The 17,980-nt window shown below is 39.4% G+C and overlaps 1 protein-coding gene across 17 annotated transcripts in view; it reads right to left on the reverse strand.

The window, feature by feature from the left end:
• Positions 1 to 17,526, reverse strand: part of MARCHF7 (membrane associated ring-CH-type finger 7) — a 41,138-nt gene extending 23,612 nt beyond the window's left edge. For 8 of the 17 annotated variants that reach the window (XM_087920106.1, XM_087920110.1, XM_026697173.2 and 5 more), the window contains exons 1-4: positions 17,407 to 17,526; positions 13,048 to 13,210; positions 9,369 to 9,527; positions 2,690 to 2,864 (exon numbers count right to left, since the gene is read on the reverse strand). In XM_087920106.1, the coding sequence (XP_087776232.1) occupies positions 2,690 to 2,864; positions 9,369 to 9,527; positions 13,048 to 13,200 (487 nt within the window). In that variant the 5' untranslated portion in view covers positions 13,201 to 13,210; positions 17,407 to 17,526. Of the gene's footprint in view, positions 1 to 2,689; positions 2,865 to 5,492; positions 5,634 to 9,368; positions 9,528 to 13,047; positions 13,211 to 17,406 lie in introns of those variants that run through there. The other 9 variants (XM_087920111.1, XM_087920115.1, XM_087920114.1 and 6 more) reach the window with 2 other exon arrangements.
• Between the last annotated feature and the right edge of the window lie 454 nt (positions 17,527 to 17,980).

A 17,980-nucleotide genomic window follows, 5' to 3' on the forward strand; every position in this document is an offset into this window, starting at 1 on the left:
GATAGGGGTCCTAGTTAAACAGTTGCGCAGGGCTAAGAGGAGAGGATAAATCCAACCTGAAAGCAAGCTGATCTAGGCTGATTGAGAGAGCTGAGAGAATCCAAAAAATTCCTGCTTCGGCCAAGGAGCCGAGAACAGAACAGCCTGTCTCGCACAAGGCTGAGCAAAAACTGGGGAACACTATGGAGGAGTCACGTGGTGGAGGAGGAGCATTCCTCAATTCAAGCTCAGCCTATGAATGCAGAGACTGAAGCACCTCCCACTACTGGATGCTCTGAGCAGCTCTGAGGAGAAAGTTGAGAGCAAGGCCTAGTCGGACAGTGTTTAGGACCTATGCATCTGTGGTCATTTCCCCCCATTGAGCCACAAAGAGATGTAGACAGCCACCAATGGGAGGGTTGGATCTGCAGTTATCTGGAGGAACGATGGAAGGGCAACTACCATTGCATCGAAATGGCTGTTTGGATTGGAACTGTCTGCTCCTGTCTCTATAGGCGGACCTATTGGATTGGAGATCCTGGCGCTGGAAATATGCCCTCTGTGGATGTGAAAAGTCATGTGCAGTGTTCGCTGCTCTAAAAGAAGGCTGCCGAAAGTAGGGCAAGGATCGACGGTCAGTGGATCTGGACATAGAGGGTAGGACTTTCCTTTTGTCTTTGTCTCTAGGAGTATAGGCTCCAAGGCCTCTCTGAATAGCTTGTCCCTTTTGAAGGGAGCAGAAGCCAACTTCTACTTGGATTTCATGTCTGCCTGCCAGTAACGGAGCCATAGCAGTTGTCAGGCTGTCAAGGATGAGGAGATGGCTCTGAAAGCAACTTAACTGAGTTCAGTGTGGCATCTGCAGAGAATTCTGCCTCTGCAGCCAGCTTGTTGATGTCTTGAGGAGTGCTGAGGTTGGTGGCTGGGATTCTTGCTTGCATCTATTTGAGCCAGAGCAAGGAAGTTCTATTGAAGAAGCAAGCAGCTGTAGCCGACTTAACCACCCAGGCAGTCACTTGATGGGCTTTGCAGAGTGTCAGTTCTGCTTTCCTGCCTTCTGTTTTTGAGGCATCCTTCATGTCATTGGACATAATGGTGGAGAAGGCTAAGGTCGCCATGGGTCACTCTTGAGCATGGGTACACCTCTGGTAGGACTCATTGTCCGACTACATCCAGGAATAATTTCGGGGAGGGAATCTCCTTGTTATCTGTGGTATGCTCTGACAACAATAAATTATTGTGCTCAGATGAGCCCAAGGCCAGATCTGACATGACTGGGTCTGCTCCTATCCGAGCTGTGGTCTTGGCTTTTGTAGAGAAGTGTCTTAAACAAGGCAGAACGGAAGAGTCCTATGAAGGCTTTAATAGAATGAGCCAGATAAGGGCAGCTTTGATGGTCAGACCGGGGAGCCTGCCTTCATTTTGTTCCCACTGTGCTGACCTCCTCCTGCTAGAAATGTATCAGAGTTGAGGAAAAAGCGTCTTTCGAGCTAAAGACTGAGTTGAAAACTAGGGAAGTAGACGTGAGAGGCAGGACTAAAAAGATTTGATTGACTCAGTCTAATCAGGCATGATATTCCCCTCTGAAAAAAAATCAGGGCCAGCCAAAAGAGACCCCCGCGCCGTGTGCCAAGAAGTCACACACACAACACCAATGCTACACACCCTTCCTTTCCAGCCAGACAGGTGTGGATCAGCTCCGGGGCTGGGCAGCCGCTTCCCTGGTGGCAGGGCCGAGGCTGCCACCCGGGAAGCGCCCGCTGCTTTCCCTCGCCAGGGCCAGGCGGTGGCATGTTGCCCTGCGCCATGTGGCCCCCGCCTGGCAGCACGCTTCTCGGCACGAGGCAGCTGGGTTGCCCAAGGAGCCCGGCCGGCCAGGTGAGGGGAAGGCAGCGAGGGCCCTGCTGGGCTGGGGCGGAAAACCCACTTGGCAAGGGGCTGGGGAAGCCTGCAGGCGGAGGACCAAGCGCGCTGGAAGGCAGAGATTTGGACGAGGCCGTCAGATGGAGAGATGGCTGGTCTGTGGCTGCCTAGCTCCCTTTTCCTGCCGCTCAGCGGCCTCCGCTCGCACCGCCAGGACTCTGCTCTGGTGTCCGGCTGGGGCTCTGCGCGCCTCTGCGGCTGTCCGTTCAAGGGGTCGCGGTTCTCTTTAAGTATCCATGGACCGAAAGGTGCCAGGAGGAAGAATAAACCCGGGAGGCGCTGCGCCTGAGCCTCTAGTGCCACTGCTGCCATTGCAAAGTGCCGCCACGGCTCTTCCTTTTTGCCTTTCCCTTCCCGAGGCAACGTGGGACTGGAGCCGCGCAGGCGGTAGCAACTGACTCAGGGGGCCTCCAAGGGGAAGGAGAAGAAAGGGTGGGGGGAAAGGGTGGGGGCGATTCCCCCAAAATTGGAATTCCGATTTTAATCGGAAGAATATCATGTCTGGTCTAATTGAGCAGGAAGGCAGAGTTAACCCATTCCTTGGATTCTCCTCAGCACACTCGAAGAAAGGGCCTATCCCTCATGGTTTTTAGAAAACCAACGAGGCCACAAGTAACAAAAATGCCATTATTACTCTGATGTGGAATGGTGTTTTAATTTTGACTGAATGTGCCGTTTTTGTTTTTTACATCTTGTACTTACATTCCCTTTGGAGAATGGAGTGGCAGTTTGGAGTAGTAATAAGTCTTATTAATACACAATGTTTACAATTTAACATGTAACTTACCTGAAACTGTGCTTAAACCACTACTTCTCATACTAGAGGTAGATGTATAAGAAAGTTTAGGTCTTTTTGAATCAATGTCTTGTTGTTGGTTATGCAGTCTTGAAGAATATGCTCCCTGAGATCTTTCAGATTCACCCAACCAAGATGATGCAGAAAGTGATGATGATGATGTAACCTATAAATTGAGATTTAAGAAGGTTATTAATTGACTGCTAAATGACTTGTACTGTAATAGTAAACAAGAAGATTGAACCAAAACTATTATGCTGAAAAGACTTGGATAAAACAACCAAGAGAACCAGTAAATAAATGAGAATAATTTTAAAAGAATAGTCTAAGAGGCTATTATTCAAACATTACAATAAAGTATTATTTCCTCTTAAGGAGAACAAATTGCATTACACTAGAGATTATACACAAATGCATTCTAGTCCTGGAAACAAGGTAAAAATTGTTCCTTTTGGAACAGTTATGTCAAAGTAATTCAGCATTATAAACTAATCATGATATTTTCTTAGCATTTGGAAAACCTAAATGTAAACCAATGTTTGTTTTCATATGAATATTTGCAAGCTCCTTTTTTACTCAAACAGATTTAATGCAGAACTCATTTAAATATGTACAATCCTTTATAGTTGTTATCAATCTTCCACTATCTATTTTCATGTTAACACAAGAACTTTATCTTCCACAGGCAGCTTCTCAATTTAACTAGTTGCACTTTAGGACAGTCTTGAAAACAGTTGAGACACCTCAATTAATACAGATTGTATAGCACTGTGTTTGTGAACCTATGCCACATGTGCCGGAAGAGGTATGCAGAGCCATTTCCCCCAGCACGCGAGAGGTCACCTGGAAGAACCCCACTGCACATGCACACTGCCGCTGCCCGACAGCTGATTGTCAGGTATCTGGCATGCACATGCAGGGGGTAGAGTGCGTGGGAGACACTCGCGCATGAGCAGGGATGCACTACATGTGAGAGGATCACACGTGCATGTGCAAAGACGTGAGGCGCAAGTGGGGAATTTCACGCATAGGCACAAAGACGCGCAAGGGGGGCGCACGTGTATGTGCAGGGGACACTGCACATTGCCTTCTGGGTACTGGCACGTGAGCGTGCAATTATCGGCACAGGAGCAGAAAAAGGTTAGCCACCACTGGTATAGCACATTTCTCAGTTGGAGCTGTGTATGAAAACTATCAATACCAGGTCTTTTTAAAATCTGAACTGGCTGCCAATTTTATTTCAGGCCAAATCTATCTTGACCTTCAAAATTCTAACAGTGCAATAATCCTAGTCATATCTCATCTAACTCAGAAATAATTCCCACTATCTTACAGAAATGTATTCAGAGAGAAGAATGTAACCTACATAGGCTTATCCCAAAATCTTTGTCCACATACTGCCCTACTCCAACTCCGTTAAAATAACGCATGGGATTAAATCAAGGTACCAATACTGGTGACAATAATTTAATCCAATAAAGAGGAGGAGTTTTAGTGGTGCATTTACTTTTCTGGGCTTTAAAATTATTGATTTAGGATATTTTGCCATGAGTACTTTCAATCTATGATTTTAAGTTTACTACATATCTTTTTATTTTTACAAGCAGTAGTAAAGTAAATTACACAGTTTAGCACTGTTTATTTTTCATAATTTTACTATATGATTAAAAAATAAGCACAGATTCAACTGAAGAACAAATTTATTAATTTTTTTAAACTGAAACAGTATTCAATTGCATATAAATTATTATGATTTGGAAGTACCTGGCAATTACTTCAAAAGAAAATTCTAAGTTGAAAATAGTAACGTTATTCATGACTTGCATTCCTACTCTGTGACAGAATGTATATCTATATCAGTAGCTGTCTGGACGTCTAAAAAACTAAAATTAAAAATAATGTATTTACATTTTCTTTAATTTACAAAATTCAGAGACTATCAAGACTCCAATGCAACTCTGCACAGTCTATATGGAAAATAAAAAAAACAACAGTAAGAGAGAACTAATACACAGAAAATATAACCAACAAATATTCCATAAATATCTTACAGTACTTAAGGGCCTAATGGAACTGTTAGCTTTTCAAAGATTTCTGAAAGATCATTAAGATGAAAGTCCCATCTCTGGGGAATAATGTGCCAATAAGTAGGCATGATGCAGATAATGCATGCTTCCTAGGTCTTGATAGATCAATTGAAAGGCCCCAAAATACACTGAGTTTGTCCTCTTCCCAGCAAGGGGAAATTATTAAAAAAAAACCTTTCTAAATTGCTACTAGATAGCTATTTAAACTATTAGAAATACTGTTAAGAAATAGAAGTTATATGGAAACTATTTAAAGTCAAGGCAAGATTTGAAAGACCAAAAAGAATATCTGCTGGAATCCCAAACTTGGCAGATGTGCAAAACAGAACTCACAGGCCACTGCAAATGAGCTGCTAAAAAGATTAGATCATTATAGCATTACTTATACAGTAATAATTCTGTAAAGAAAAACTTGATCAGACCGTAACACTGTGAAATAAAATACTGAGACAGATGCACCAAAAACTGAACTATTCAGTACCAACTAGTCAAAATACATTTGTGGGAAAAAGTATGAAGCATAAAAGAATACCATTCCAACTATTAAATGGTATACGTGTGTGCATGCAGCAATACATAGGCAATGTTGGGACAGATTCAATGAAATATCAATATATCCTAAAAGCTAATTTCCACAATCAATGAAAAACTGATGCTGAAAAGATGTAGGAACAAGGTTTATCTCTAATCATCCATAAAATACTTACAGGAAAGGTTAAAATGGCCTGCACAATCCTAAGATGTTATCATTATTGAAATCTGTGGAAGAAACCTAAAAAATGCAGTACATGGAAGGACACTGGGACACTGAAGAACATTTCTGAGCTAAACAAGTTCCATAAGGAGCACTGTGGAAAAAATTCCAAAAGCAAGAACAAAAAAACTTGTAGTTGGCTACAGAAAATATTTGGAAACTATTAATTTCTGCCAAATAAGGTATTAGAAAGTACAGGTAGTCCTGGATCTATGACCATTCTTTTTAACCACAGTTTGAAGTTACAATAGCACCGAAAAAAGTGACTAATGGCCATTTCTTGCACTTACAATTTTTGCAATGCCCCTGCAGTCACATTGTCAAAATTGGGCACTTGCCAACCAGCATACAATGATTACCATGTCCTAAGATTGCCATTTGTGACCTTAACTTTTGGGGGAAAGAGGCACTCCAACAAGCAGTCAATGAGGGAAGCTGGTTCCACATTTTGGATTAAATGCCCGGAAAATATGTTCCCTCTCTCTTTCATTGCCTCGCTATTCCCTCCCTGCTGCTTTGAGCTAACAATAGATCAGATTACAGAGAGGAGGAGGCTGACACCCAAGGGGGAAAGTAGACTCTGACTAACAAGATGCAATCTCCTTAGTTGATTTTTTTTTCCAAAATGGTTTGATAAACTTATAAATTTTGCACAAAACATTTTTTAAAAGTTACATTTTTAAAGCCTACAAGAAGAATTTGTTTTTAAAGCAACATTGGGAAGAAATATGGAATATATGGAAATAACTGACAGTGGAGAACATAGAGAAGAAAAAATGTGATTTCCCAGATGTAAAATGTTCAAGAAGAAATACAGACTTAGAAATTATAAATCCTGGCTATGAAGCAGAAATTACAGAACCAACTCTATACACTTTCTGGAAGCTTAACAGTGTTCTTTTTTATAATAGCAGAAAACTCTCTGGGTGGACAAGTGGCAAATGTTTTTTCTTTAAGGAATTTGATGAAGAATGGAAAACGGATTTAATACATGTAATTGAGGAACGATTTTATCTGGAATTTGGGGGGAAGATAGATTGGAGATTGGACTTATTGTATTCAATCTATCAGCAATTGATAAGAAATTGTATAAAGAAACAAACTTGGATATTTAATCTAGGACCAATTACTATCTGGGATGATTGGTGTTGTGGTAAATTTTCTACGAGTGAATACAATAACAGCTTGTTAAAAGAGGGCTTGGAACTTCAACTTTATCTTCCTCCTATTACTATTCACAATTTTTATTACTTTTATATTTTTACATGTCTATTATTATTATTTTCTGTTAAATACTTTATTAATATAGTTTACCAATGACAGCCTAACAATTTGTAAGTAGGTTTAAAAGTTTTAACAGTTTAAAATTCTTGCAAGGGGTGTTTTGCAAGGAGTGGGAAACCAACATTGTTCTATTATACCAATCAGTATTCAATTGGATAAGGTGCTATGTGTGTATGTGTTGTTTCTTTTTAAGACACTTTTTTGTTAATGTCTTTTGTTGTTGTTGTTTTAAATATTTTGTTTTGTATTTTGTTTCAATAAACTATTTTTTTAAAATTCACACACACACACACATATTATCTATCTATCTATCTATCTATCTATCTATCTATCTATCTATCTATCTATCTATCTATCTATCTGGTATTCAGCTTTGCTCAGGTATTTTCCCACGTCATTGTAGTTGTGCTTTTAAAGTTGTAGCAATGTTTCGGCAGAATCCCATTGCCATCAGGCTTCTGTATTGTGTATATTCTGTATACACAATACAGAAGCCTGATGATGGCTGCTAACATTGTTGAGTGTAAAACTAACATTAAGGAGGTATGTGCCTTTATATAACATTAACAAATGGCCGCTGTATCGAACAATTCCATTGTTATACTGCCAGCTGATAAGGCCAGGGCAACAGTAGACATGGACAGAATAGATTATAATAATAAGGTCTATGACCTCCTCAATGACAAGAGTGCCTATCGACTCTTGGATAAGGATCCCATGATATCTTTCAAGAACCAAATTAATAAGGTAGCCGATAAACTCAAGACGGAAAAGTGGATGAAGAGAATCTAAAAATGATTCGACCAAAAGACTCAGCCATGGCACAATTCTATGGATTGCCAAAGATCCACAAGATAGAGGTACCCCTGAGCCCCATTGTCTCCTTTTGTGGCACTCCCACATTTGGTTTAGCCAAATGGTTATATGGACAGCTACAACATTCGATCGAAGGTGCCACTAGCATGAAATCTTCTACCGACTTTCTACAACAGTTAGAGAGAATGGAGATTGGGGAGGATGAAACAATGGTGTCATCTGTTGTGGTATTACTGTTTACATCCATCCCCCAGGAGTTAGTGACCCTAACTATATAAGAACTATTATTGGAGAAGGAATCATGAAACCCCAAATTCCCAAGCATAAACGATCTCCTCCTCCTGTTGAATTTCTGCCTTAGAACCTATTTTACATTTAACTGCCATAAATATGAACAGATAAAAGGTACACGTATGGGTCTCCAATCTCGGGAGCGATCACTGAGGCAGTCCTCCAGAAATTAGAATATGAGGCAATGAAAATATACAAGCCCAAGTTTTGGGCACGTTACGTCGATGACATGTTTGTCATAATTAAACAGCAAGATAAGGCCAGATTTATGAAAATCCTCAATTCCATATACCCAGACATTCAATTAATGGTGGAAGAAGAGGCCAATAACACTGGTCTAAAGTTGATCTTCCTGGATGTACTAGTCAGCCGTAGCCTGGATGGGAGCCTTGACACAGGTGTACATCAAAAAATCACGAGCACGGACTGTATTTTGCACAATGAGAGTAATCACCCCACCACACACAAAGTCAGTTGTATTTGGGTACTGTTCTATAGAAGAGATACCCATTGTAGCACACTGACAGCCAAAGCCAAAGAGCGGGCATACATCTATCAAGTTTGTAAGCTCAATGGTTATTCTATGGACTTTATCTGAAGAGCCTGACAACCTATTGAAGGTGCTAGTGGAACATTTGAATGGAGGGTGCTCCCATATATAAGGGAGGTACCTGAAACTTCTGCATGCATTCTCTTGACACAAGAGGTCAAGGTGACGAACAAACCGGATCAAACATTGAGAATGAGAGTGATGCACCCAAAAGAAACATTATCCAAAGAACAGGCATCTTCGGTGGTTTACCTATCAACTGTAGTAACTGTGCAAGCAACTATGTAGGGGAAACGGCCAAGCAGTTACAGACCAGAGTACAGGAACATAAATTGGCTGTCCAGCACAAAAAGCAGTGCTCCCAGATCTGGACACATATGAAGGAACACAATCACATATTTAATTTTCAAGAGGTCAAAACTCTTGCCCGTGATGCAACCAAAGGAGGATGCTTAGTGAAAGAAGCCTGATTTTCCAACAACAACTCCATCAATAGACATATTGAACAGCTACCGGCCTACCAAGCACTGAGGCACCAAGAAAGATTCTTCCAGAAGAGCAGAGACTGCTTCCCATCACTAGCAAAGCAACAAATGAATCTAGTGGACAAAACAAAAGGGCCTTTAAGGCGGAAGTCCGTTAAGATGAGGAAGGGAACTAGAGAATGCTGTCAAAGTCATGCGCACAACGGCCATTGGTTAATGTTATATAAAGGCACCTATCTCCTCAATGGTAGTTTTACACTCTGATGATGTTAGCAGAGGCTAACAAAAGCTTAGTGAACAACACGCATTTTTAGTTCCAGAGATTGGGATGTCTGTCTCTTTTTACACACACACACACACACACAATTTTTGATCTTCAATAGATTAACAATGCAACTCTTACCAATCTATTTCTGCTTCCCAAAAATCTTCCAGACCACGGACGATCAAGTGTCCCTGAGTAGTGAGTTGGAGAAGAAGCTGGAAGCTTCCATGAACTGTCATATGCTTCTCGTTCTTCAACTGACCAGTCTCTACTAGAACTATGCAACCTGCTAGATTCCTACGAAACAATATGTTTATCACTTAATGCCTTGCTTGGGTATCATTCCACACAAGAAAATAAAATCTATAACATCTTCACTTTTTAATTAATCACATTTAAACATTTTCTAGAAGTCAACTGTTCCTATCCCATCTACAAAAATAAGTTTACCTCATCCTATGTAAGTCATAACTGCAAGGTTTACTTTGTTAGAAATTCAGCTTCCATTAAGTTATTTTCTAAGCAGGACCAAACATTACTATTCTCCTCTCACTGAAGAGAACTACTGAGCTTCTGCTATATTGGCAACATTTGCAAGTCACTTTATGCAAGTCACTTTAAAACAATAGTTGTAAATTACTGTTTTATACAATTACTTATACTGGGGGGGGAGCTGAAAAAAGCTACAAATACTTGGTAAATAACTCATTTTAAATTTCTTACAGAGAAATACTAAATTTGAAGAGTCATGAACTTTTTCTATTTTTAGGCACTAAATTTTGCTAACCTCTTAACATGCAAATTAACTCATACCACACAAATAATTATTCATATACTTTAGCTAAAACCAAATCATGCCTACTTATTTAACATTTAACTAGTTTTAAGAAAATAAAGTACTAAACAGACAAAAGTAGAATTAAAAAAGAAAAAAAGAATTGTATATATTCATAAAATAGAAATAATTTCTTATTAGTTGATAATCAATCAATTCTGGACCAGAAAATTCTGGATTCTTTTTCCAGGGATAAAGCAGCACATATGCTATATAGGATGAACTTGTGGTAACCGCTACAGATAAGTGGCAGAATATATGCAGAATTCCCATGTTCAACACCTATCATTTTCAGTCACGTTAGAAAACTTTTGCTTGAAAAGCCACTGTTTGTGTGACTTGCCTAGGTGACCATCCTTAGGACATAACAATAACTATCTATAGTTACTTCGCAACTAACAACAACTTTTTATATCTGTATTATTTCATTATATAACCTTCCTTTCCGCTAGGCATTCAAGGCAACATAAAGAGTCTAATTCTCTTTATTGCTACCATTTTCCGAAGTAGGTTGGGCTGAGATAAGAAACCAATCCCAAATCATCTAAGGTATATCATCTAAATGTATGGGAATTTGACATGGTCTCCTCAAACTCATAATCTTAGATATACAGTATATTAATTTCTATTCTATTTTTTTATTTCCCCATATACTTTATAACTTTAGATTTTTTCAAGTCATTCTGTTATTATAGCTATTATGTTTTATTATTTTTGTTATTTATATTGTTCTGATTTTACACAATGACTTTATGCTACTTTGTATATTAACCTGCTTAGGAACATTAAATAACTTAAAGATGGGTCTACATTTCTTTTCTTTCTTTTCAGAACACCTAGAGGAAAACTTACAAGAACTCTAGGGAAAGTTTCACATAGCACTATAACAAATTCCACTTATGCAATACCTACATATCGGGTGCCTAATACCTGTGATCAGTTTTCTTTAAAATGCAACTTTATCAAGTACTTTTAGCAGAATCTTTATTCACTAGTTCACTACTGTTCTAGCTATGCTATGCCTGTAACAGCCACAGTTCTAACATATAAAAATAATGCAATTAATATGTTTTCTAATTTAAAAAATACAGTAAAGGAGTCCAAGTCAGTGACAAGTTGTGGGAAGTCAGATAGAAAGTACATCCCAAGAAAATAGAGCCCTCAGATTAGAGCAGCAATTGGGATTGGAATTTCCATTGCTAAGTGATGCGGCTAAAGTACCAATGCCACAATGACCAAATCACTTAGTGACAACAATCACAGCAGTCTTGGTTGCCATCATAACTTAAGGACTGCAGGCATGTGCTTTGGAGTAAAGGTGGGTAAGTGCTACAGGTGAGCGGACGCTGCAGAGACCATGAGCAGGTGAATGGGCAAAAAAGTGGCAGGAGTGACTTGCAGGAGCAACTTTTGATCTCCTGTCGGCTTCCCAACTGATGTAGTGGGAAGCCAGAAGGAAAGGTCGCAAATGGCAATCACATGATATTGCAACCATCATAAATTTAGAGAACCAGATGCGAAGCACCAAAATCATGGTCATGTGACTGTGGGGACACTGCAATGACTGGAACTTCAAGGGCCAGTCATTAAATCTCCCCCTTTCAGCATTATCATAATTTTGAACAATAATCCAAGAACTACCTCTAGTTCTAAAGTTCAGAGTACAACCTAAATATTTTTAATGAGACCTTAAACTGCTCTTGATTTTAGTGAAGAATGCTTTTTTTCCTTGTAAAAAATCATTCAGGATTCTTAAAACTGCAAATCTCTATGTAAATACACTGTGCGCACAATTATTAGGCAAGTATTTTGACCATATCATCATTTACATGCATATTTTCCACCTCCAAGCTGCGTAAACTTGAATGCTTAGTGGATATAAGTACATTAGGTGATGTGTATTTGTGTAATGAGGGAGGGTGTGACCTAAGAAGATCAACACTCTATATCAAGGTGTGCATAATTATTAGGTAGCTTTTTTCCCTCAGGCAAAATGGGCCAAAGAAGAGATTTAACTGACTCTGAAACGTCAAAAATTGTAAGAAGTCTTTCAGAAGGATGCAGCACTCTTGAAATTGATAAGATATTGGGACATGATCACAGAACCATCAAATATTTTTTTGCAAATGGTCAACAGGGTCATAAGAAAAGTTGAGAAAAAAAGATGCACATTAACTGCCAAAGATTCGAAAAGAATCAAATGTGAACCTATAAGAACCCATTATCCTATAGTGCTGTCATATTCCAGAACTGCAACCTGCTGGGAGATTTACAGTGAAAGAAAACAGTACACCTCTCTGAACAGTGTCTGGGAGACTGTGGTTGCTGCTGCACAAAAAATTGATCATCAACAGTTCAAGAAACTGACAGACTCCATGAATGGAAGGCTTATGATGAATGGAAGGCTGTTACTGTCAAGAGTGGCTATATTGGTCACTGTTGTTGTTTTTTGAAATGCCAGAAATATTTGTAAATTTTGAATTATTTTTCTCACTTCAATAGATGAAAATAAACAAGTGAGATGAGAATTTTTTTGTTTTTCATTTAGTTGCATAATTCTGCACACTAATAGCTGCCCAATAATTGTGCACACATATATTCTCCTAAGAAAGCCAAAAACTTACTTTTATTCTCTTAAATATTCAGGTTTGAGGTCTACTAACATTTTGAATTGATGGAGAGTACTGTAGTTGTTCATTAATAAAATTAATCCTCAAAAATACAACTTGCCTAATAATTCTGTACAGTGTACATTAAAACAAAAATGGAATGCAATGCAATAGATTGTCAGGAGGGAAGGAAAACGGAGTACCATAAAGCAATCTCAACAATGAAGTTTTGAATGATTTTAAACAGAAAAAAAATTAACAAAATATTTAAATAATTCAGCATCTTTTATGTAACCAAGTTATCAATGAAACTTTGGACAATTTGAACTCATCAACAAGAGTAAGATGGAAAATATACCATCATAAAAGTTACCTGGCGTCCAGAATCAAGTCTTAATGAAGACTCTCTTGTATGGTATGAATCAGTTAAACTTGTTCCACCACTTCCAGTTCCTATCCTAGCACTTCGAGAACCAGATGGTTGAACAGATAGCCTCCGTGGAATTCTTGATGGCTTTGATTCCATTTTGTGTGCACTATGTAAAAACAAATATTCAACTTTCCTAGTTAGATAATGAAATGTGCAAAATATAGGAAGAAAACCTACAGGTTTAAAATTCAGATAGTAACCAGTGGTTAATGTTGCCTCTATATTTGTACACAAAACCTCTGATCGATATTTTAGATATTATAAATGAGATACAAGCATCAAAAATATAAATTTTATAAATTGCTGATGATACTTAGCCAAGTTAGGGTGCCAGGTCACCTGAGAGATGCCATGGAGGTTCAATCGCAGTGCCTAGATGCTGTGATAGGAGCTGAATAGGACATAACAGACTTCAATTCAACGTAACAAGATCAAGTGGTTTTGAGTTTTTTGGACTATCTGATTCTGGGGACTTGTTTTTGGTTCTGATGGGGTGGCTCTGCCTCAGACAGACCGAGAGCACAATCTGGAGTCTTCCTGAACTTACAGCTCTTGCTTGAGAAGCAAGTGGCAACTGTGGCTAGGAAGGCCTTTGCATTGCTTTTGGATGTCATCAATTCCACCTAAAATACAGTATCACTTTCTAGAGACCACTAATCTGTAAAATCAGCAACCCCAAATCTTTAGATAAAATCTAAAGACAGTACATCAATTGACTAAACATTTCTGAATGTCCATTAGGTGTTAGTAATGCATATGTTGATAAAAGCACAGAAATGTCATACATGTATGATTTAGACGTTATAATCAAGTCACCATTAAACATCACTTTTCAATAAATTTTTATTGCATCTTTACACAATCATGTAATCTAATAAATTGTAATACAGCATTAACATACTTCTAAAAATTTTGTTTGATAGATATTATTATACCTTATTTAAAATTCATATTATTATTCCTCCCAAAACAGACTGTGGAATATAAATAATATGCAATTTATTAAACGCTGGTTTAGAAACAACCATTTGGACATACAGCCTAGAAGTAAACATAAGTCTTGTAGGCAAATAGAACTTTATCTTATTTTAATGCATATAATTCATCTGTGTATTTAATCAAGTATTCAATATTATTTTGCATGAGAGCCTGTTCTGTCAATCTCTGGTTTTCAACTATTATTCATATGGATTGATTTTGGAATATTAAAAAAACTGAAAAATACAACTTGGATCGTGGGATGGTTAGCTAAAAATACATTCTTACCAATACTGGAAGCATGCCTATATATTAAATATCTATAACTTACACCCTTAGGATCTTAGCAGATTTCATTATCAAAGACATATTGCAATTTTTTAAAAAATCCAACAATAGCCAATTATACTGAGAGGAGAAATAACATTACTGTATATTGCTTCATTTCTGCACAGCTGTAAGCTAACAAATCCAATATCAAACTAGACCTAAAACAGCCAACATAATTACCTTGAAGGTTATTAATGTTCCTACTCTTCTCATAGCCTGGATTCAAATAGAATCAAAGTTGTGTCCTATTGTTCCACTTTTGACTATCCAGGCCACAACAAAATCAAAATTAAGAGAAATTAAGCTCTTATCAATAAACAAGAGTACGTATCTAGCTAAACAATCCAATCTTCCTTTCTGCTCACAAAGGTCATCGTATGCAACAGAAAGGAGAAGTTTGCTTATAACTTTTTATTGGTGCAACTTAAAACAATGCTTCTTTCTGTACAATGTCAATTTCAAAAAATTGTGACAATACTAAGTAGAAAGGATTGTAGGCTTATTTGCAAAATGGTCCATGAGAGTATCTGAGCAATTTCCTATTTTAGAACCCATTTATTTCTACACTATTAATGTACATCCCAATGCAAAAGAAGCAGTCCTAAAAAAGTCTCTGTAAAATAGTAGTCATGTACCATGCCTCATGACATGGTGACGTGAAGGGGACATAGTGGCTCAGTAGCTAAGACACTGAGCTTGTCGATCAGAAATGTCAGCAGTTTGAACCCTTGCGCTGCATAATGGAGTGAGCTCCCATTACTTGTCCCAGCTTCTGCCAACCTAGCAGTTTGAAAGCATGTAAAAATGCAAGTAGAAAAATAGGGACAACTTTGGTGGGAAGGTAACAGCTTTCTGTGCACCTTCCGCATTTAGTCATGCTGGCCACATGACCACGAAGACATCTTCGGACAGAGCTGGCTCTTCAGCTTTGAAACAGAGATGAGCACCGACCCTAGAGCCGGAAATGACTAGCAGGTATGTGCAAGGGGAACCTTTACATTTACCTTACCATGCCTCAAAATTTTCCTAGCAGCTAGTCATTTACCAGCCTTATTTCATAAAAAAATAAAATAGTTCAGAAAATTCCAAATATGATTCAAGATTAGCCACAGAATTTTAAAAATTGTATCTCCAGGCCATTTTGAAATGACCCAGACAAGTCTCACTGCATTGTTCTAAGTACTAGTTTTAAATGGCAAAACTGCATCAAACAGAAGGAAATGCATTCAACATGTGTATTTCAGTAATAGGAGGGGTCATGACGGGTACTGTGCTTACAGCATCCCAATTAGAGGAAGAGAAGTGATTAGGTACGATTTTCTTAACTGTTCCAGGAAATTAGAGCTTGGTAGCATTTTTTAGACTAACAATTTTATTAAAACACAAACTTTCATGAATTGTAGCTCACTTTTACATGGAATGGTTAACAGATTAAAATTAAAATGAGGCAAGACAGAGGAGAATGGGTTGGCACATAAGCATCTTTGTCGTATTCAATCCACAAAACTTAGCTGTATCAAACTCCTGCTGATATAGAAAGAGCAACCTATCAACCACAGGTTTTAGACAAATCCAATTTTGAGCAAGTTAGCACATTTGTTATTCAATGCATAAACATCCAGCCTCCATGTTCTCTGTCTATTATATAGCCTTTTCACTGTAAAAACCATAGCTAAAGAATTCTTATTTATAGAAGCTACACAAGTATGCCTTTCTTTCTATGTGCTCAAATTAGTTATGATGCTTATCAGTCTGGGCCTCATGCTAGAGACCTCAAGATTGCTTCCTTTCACAGAGGGGGCTTAAATTGGCTAGTGACCAGTAGGAGGCATTACACAACTGGTTTTGCCCTTATTGAAAGTTTCCAGATGTAGGCATCCTCCATAATGGACATTAAAGAATTAAATTAAAACTACCTAGTATGGAGGATACTTACCCCTTGAAGAGACCCAATAAAAACCAAAATGGCCATTGTAGTGCTTTCTACTGGTCAGTAACTAATATAGTACTGGATATGGTCACAGGGCTCTAACTAAATACAACACTTTTCACTGGAGGGAAATCATACCCAGTTAGTGAAGACAAATGAACAAGTAGTCCTCTAACAAGTCGGATACACTCAAAACGGTATGTATGTATGTATGTATGTATGTATGTATGTAGGTGTGTGTGTGTGTGTGTGTGTGTGTATATATATATATATATATGTGTGTGTGTGTGTGTGTGTGTGTGTGTATGTATATATATGTGCATATACATATGTATACACACACACACACACATATGTACATGTATATATTTTCACCGCCTGTTCTAAATACTCATAAAAACCAACCCATCTATTTGAATACCACATTCAAATTAAGGCAAGGGAGAAGCAGCAAACCGAACTGTTATTGGCATTCCTTTTTATCAGATTTTTTTTAAAAGCAATCCTAAAAAGCTGGGGTGGGGTGGGGGAGACTTGTAAAGGGTGTCATAACCTGAATACCAAGCTGACTTAAGTACTCTATAATAAACATCCCAATGACCTCATGTTGGAGACAGACCAGGAAAACCCGAGGTCTGATTTTAATTTAAGGCACGGAGGCGGCTCCTTGACCTCTCTCAAACTGGACTATCGCTAGATAAGAAACGGCGTTTCCTCCCAAAACCCAGCCAACACTGAAAACCGCGGGAGGTTTCTCTTTTCCGGACTCGATTGCACAACGAAGCCCCATCGAGGAGGGCGTCTTCGTCTCTTCGCGGACGCGCCCAGGGCAGACGTGCAGGTCTGGGGCCCGTTTGCCGAGTCAGAGCTCTCTTCCCGAACCGTACAAGGCAAACGGGGAAAGGGAGGAAACTGGGCCAAGAACTTCGTCTCTCAAGCCCACAAAATGGAGACTCCCTGAGCTCCCCAAACCGTGGCACTTCCCTTCCGCAACTCCCCGCGAAGCCCGGGCCCTCCAACCAGCCTCTTCGGCTTCGCTTTCTCTCTCCACCGCAAGACATTACCTGCTTGCGTCGGCCGCCGCCTCCCCCAGCGCCGCTCGCCGCCTTTACGGGCTCTCCCCACAGCCGCTCTTCGACCCGACAATGGCGGCCGCTGACTAGTATGCGGTCTGTACTGAGAAGGAAGCTACCTCCGCGCCGCCTGCCAATCACCGCGGAGTCAACGGACACCCGTCTTTTCAACTCTCGCGAGAATAGCGACCCGAGCCTCGCCTAATACGGAGGGTGGGGCGAACGGCTCACCCAGAGGCTGCTGGGAAAGCGGAAGCGGCAGAGTTGCGTTGGAGCTTTGAGCGCGCTTGGCGCTGGTCTTCTATGGCTTCTGACGTACGTCATACGTCACTGGACGGCATTACATATTGTGCGGTGGATGCGAGTCTCGGGCCTCTCAGAGGGAGAGAGGTGCTGGTGTGGCCGGGAGAAGAGGGGGAAAGAGACCCCTTTGCAAAATTTAGGGATCTTATCCCTGCAAGCTCACACCAGACAAGAGAAACTTAATTGCACCAAAGAACCTGCAATCCGGAAAAAAAATTGCAAACGGTGTTCAGCTTTGTTCACTATGTAAGTGTTGATGTGC

Source organism: Pseudonaja textilis, chromosome 1 (assembly GCF_049901715.1).
Source record: "Pseudonaja textilis isolate UNSWEBS1 chromosome 1, rPseTex1.2, whole genome shotgun sequence".
Lineage (NCBI taxonomy): Eukaryota > Metazoa > Chordata > Lepidosauria > Squamata > Elapidae > Pseudonaja > Pseudonaja textilis.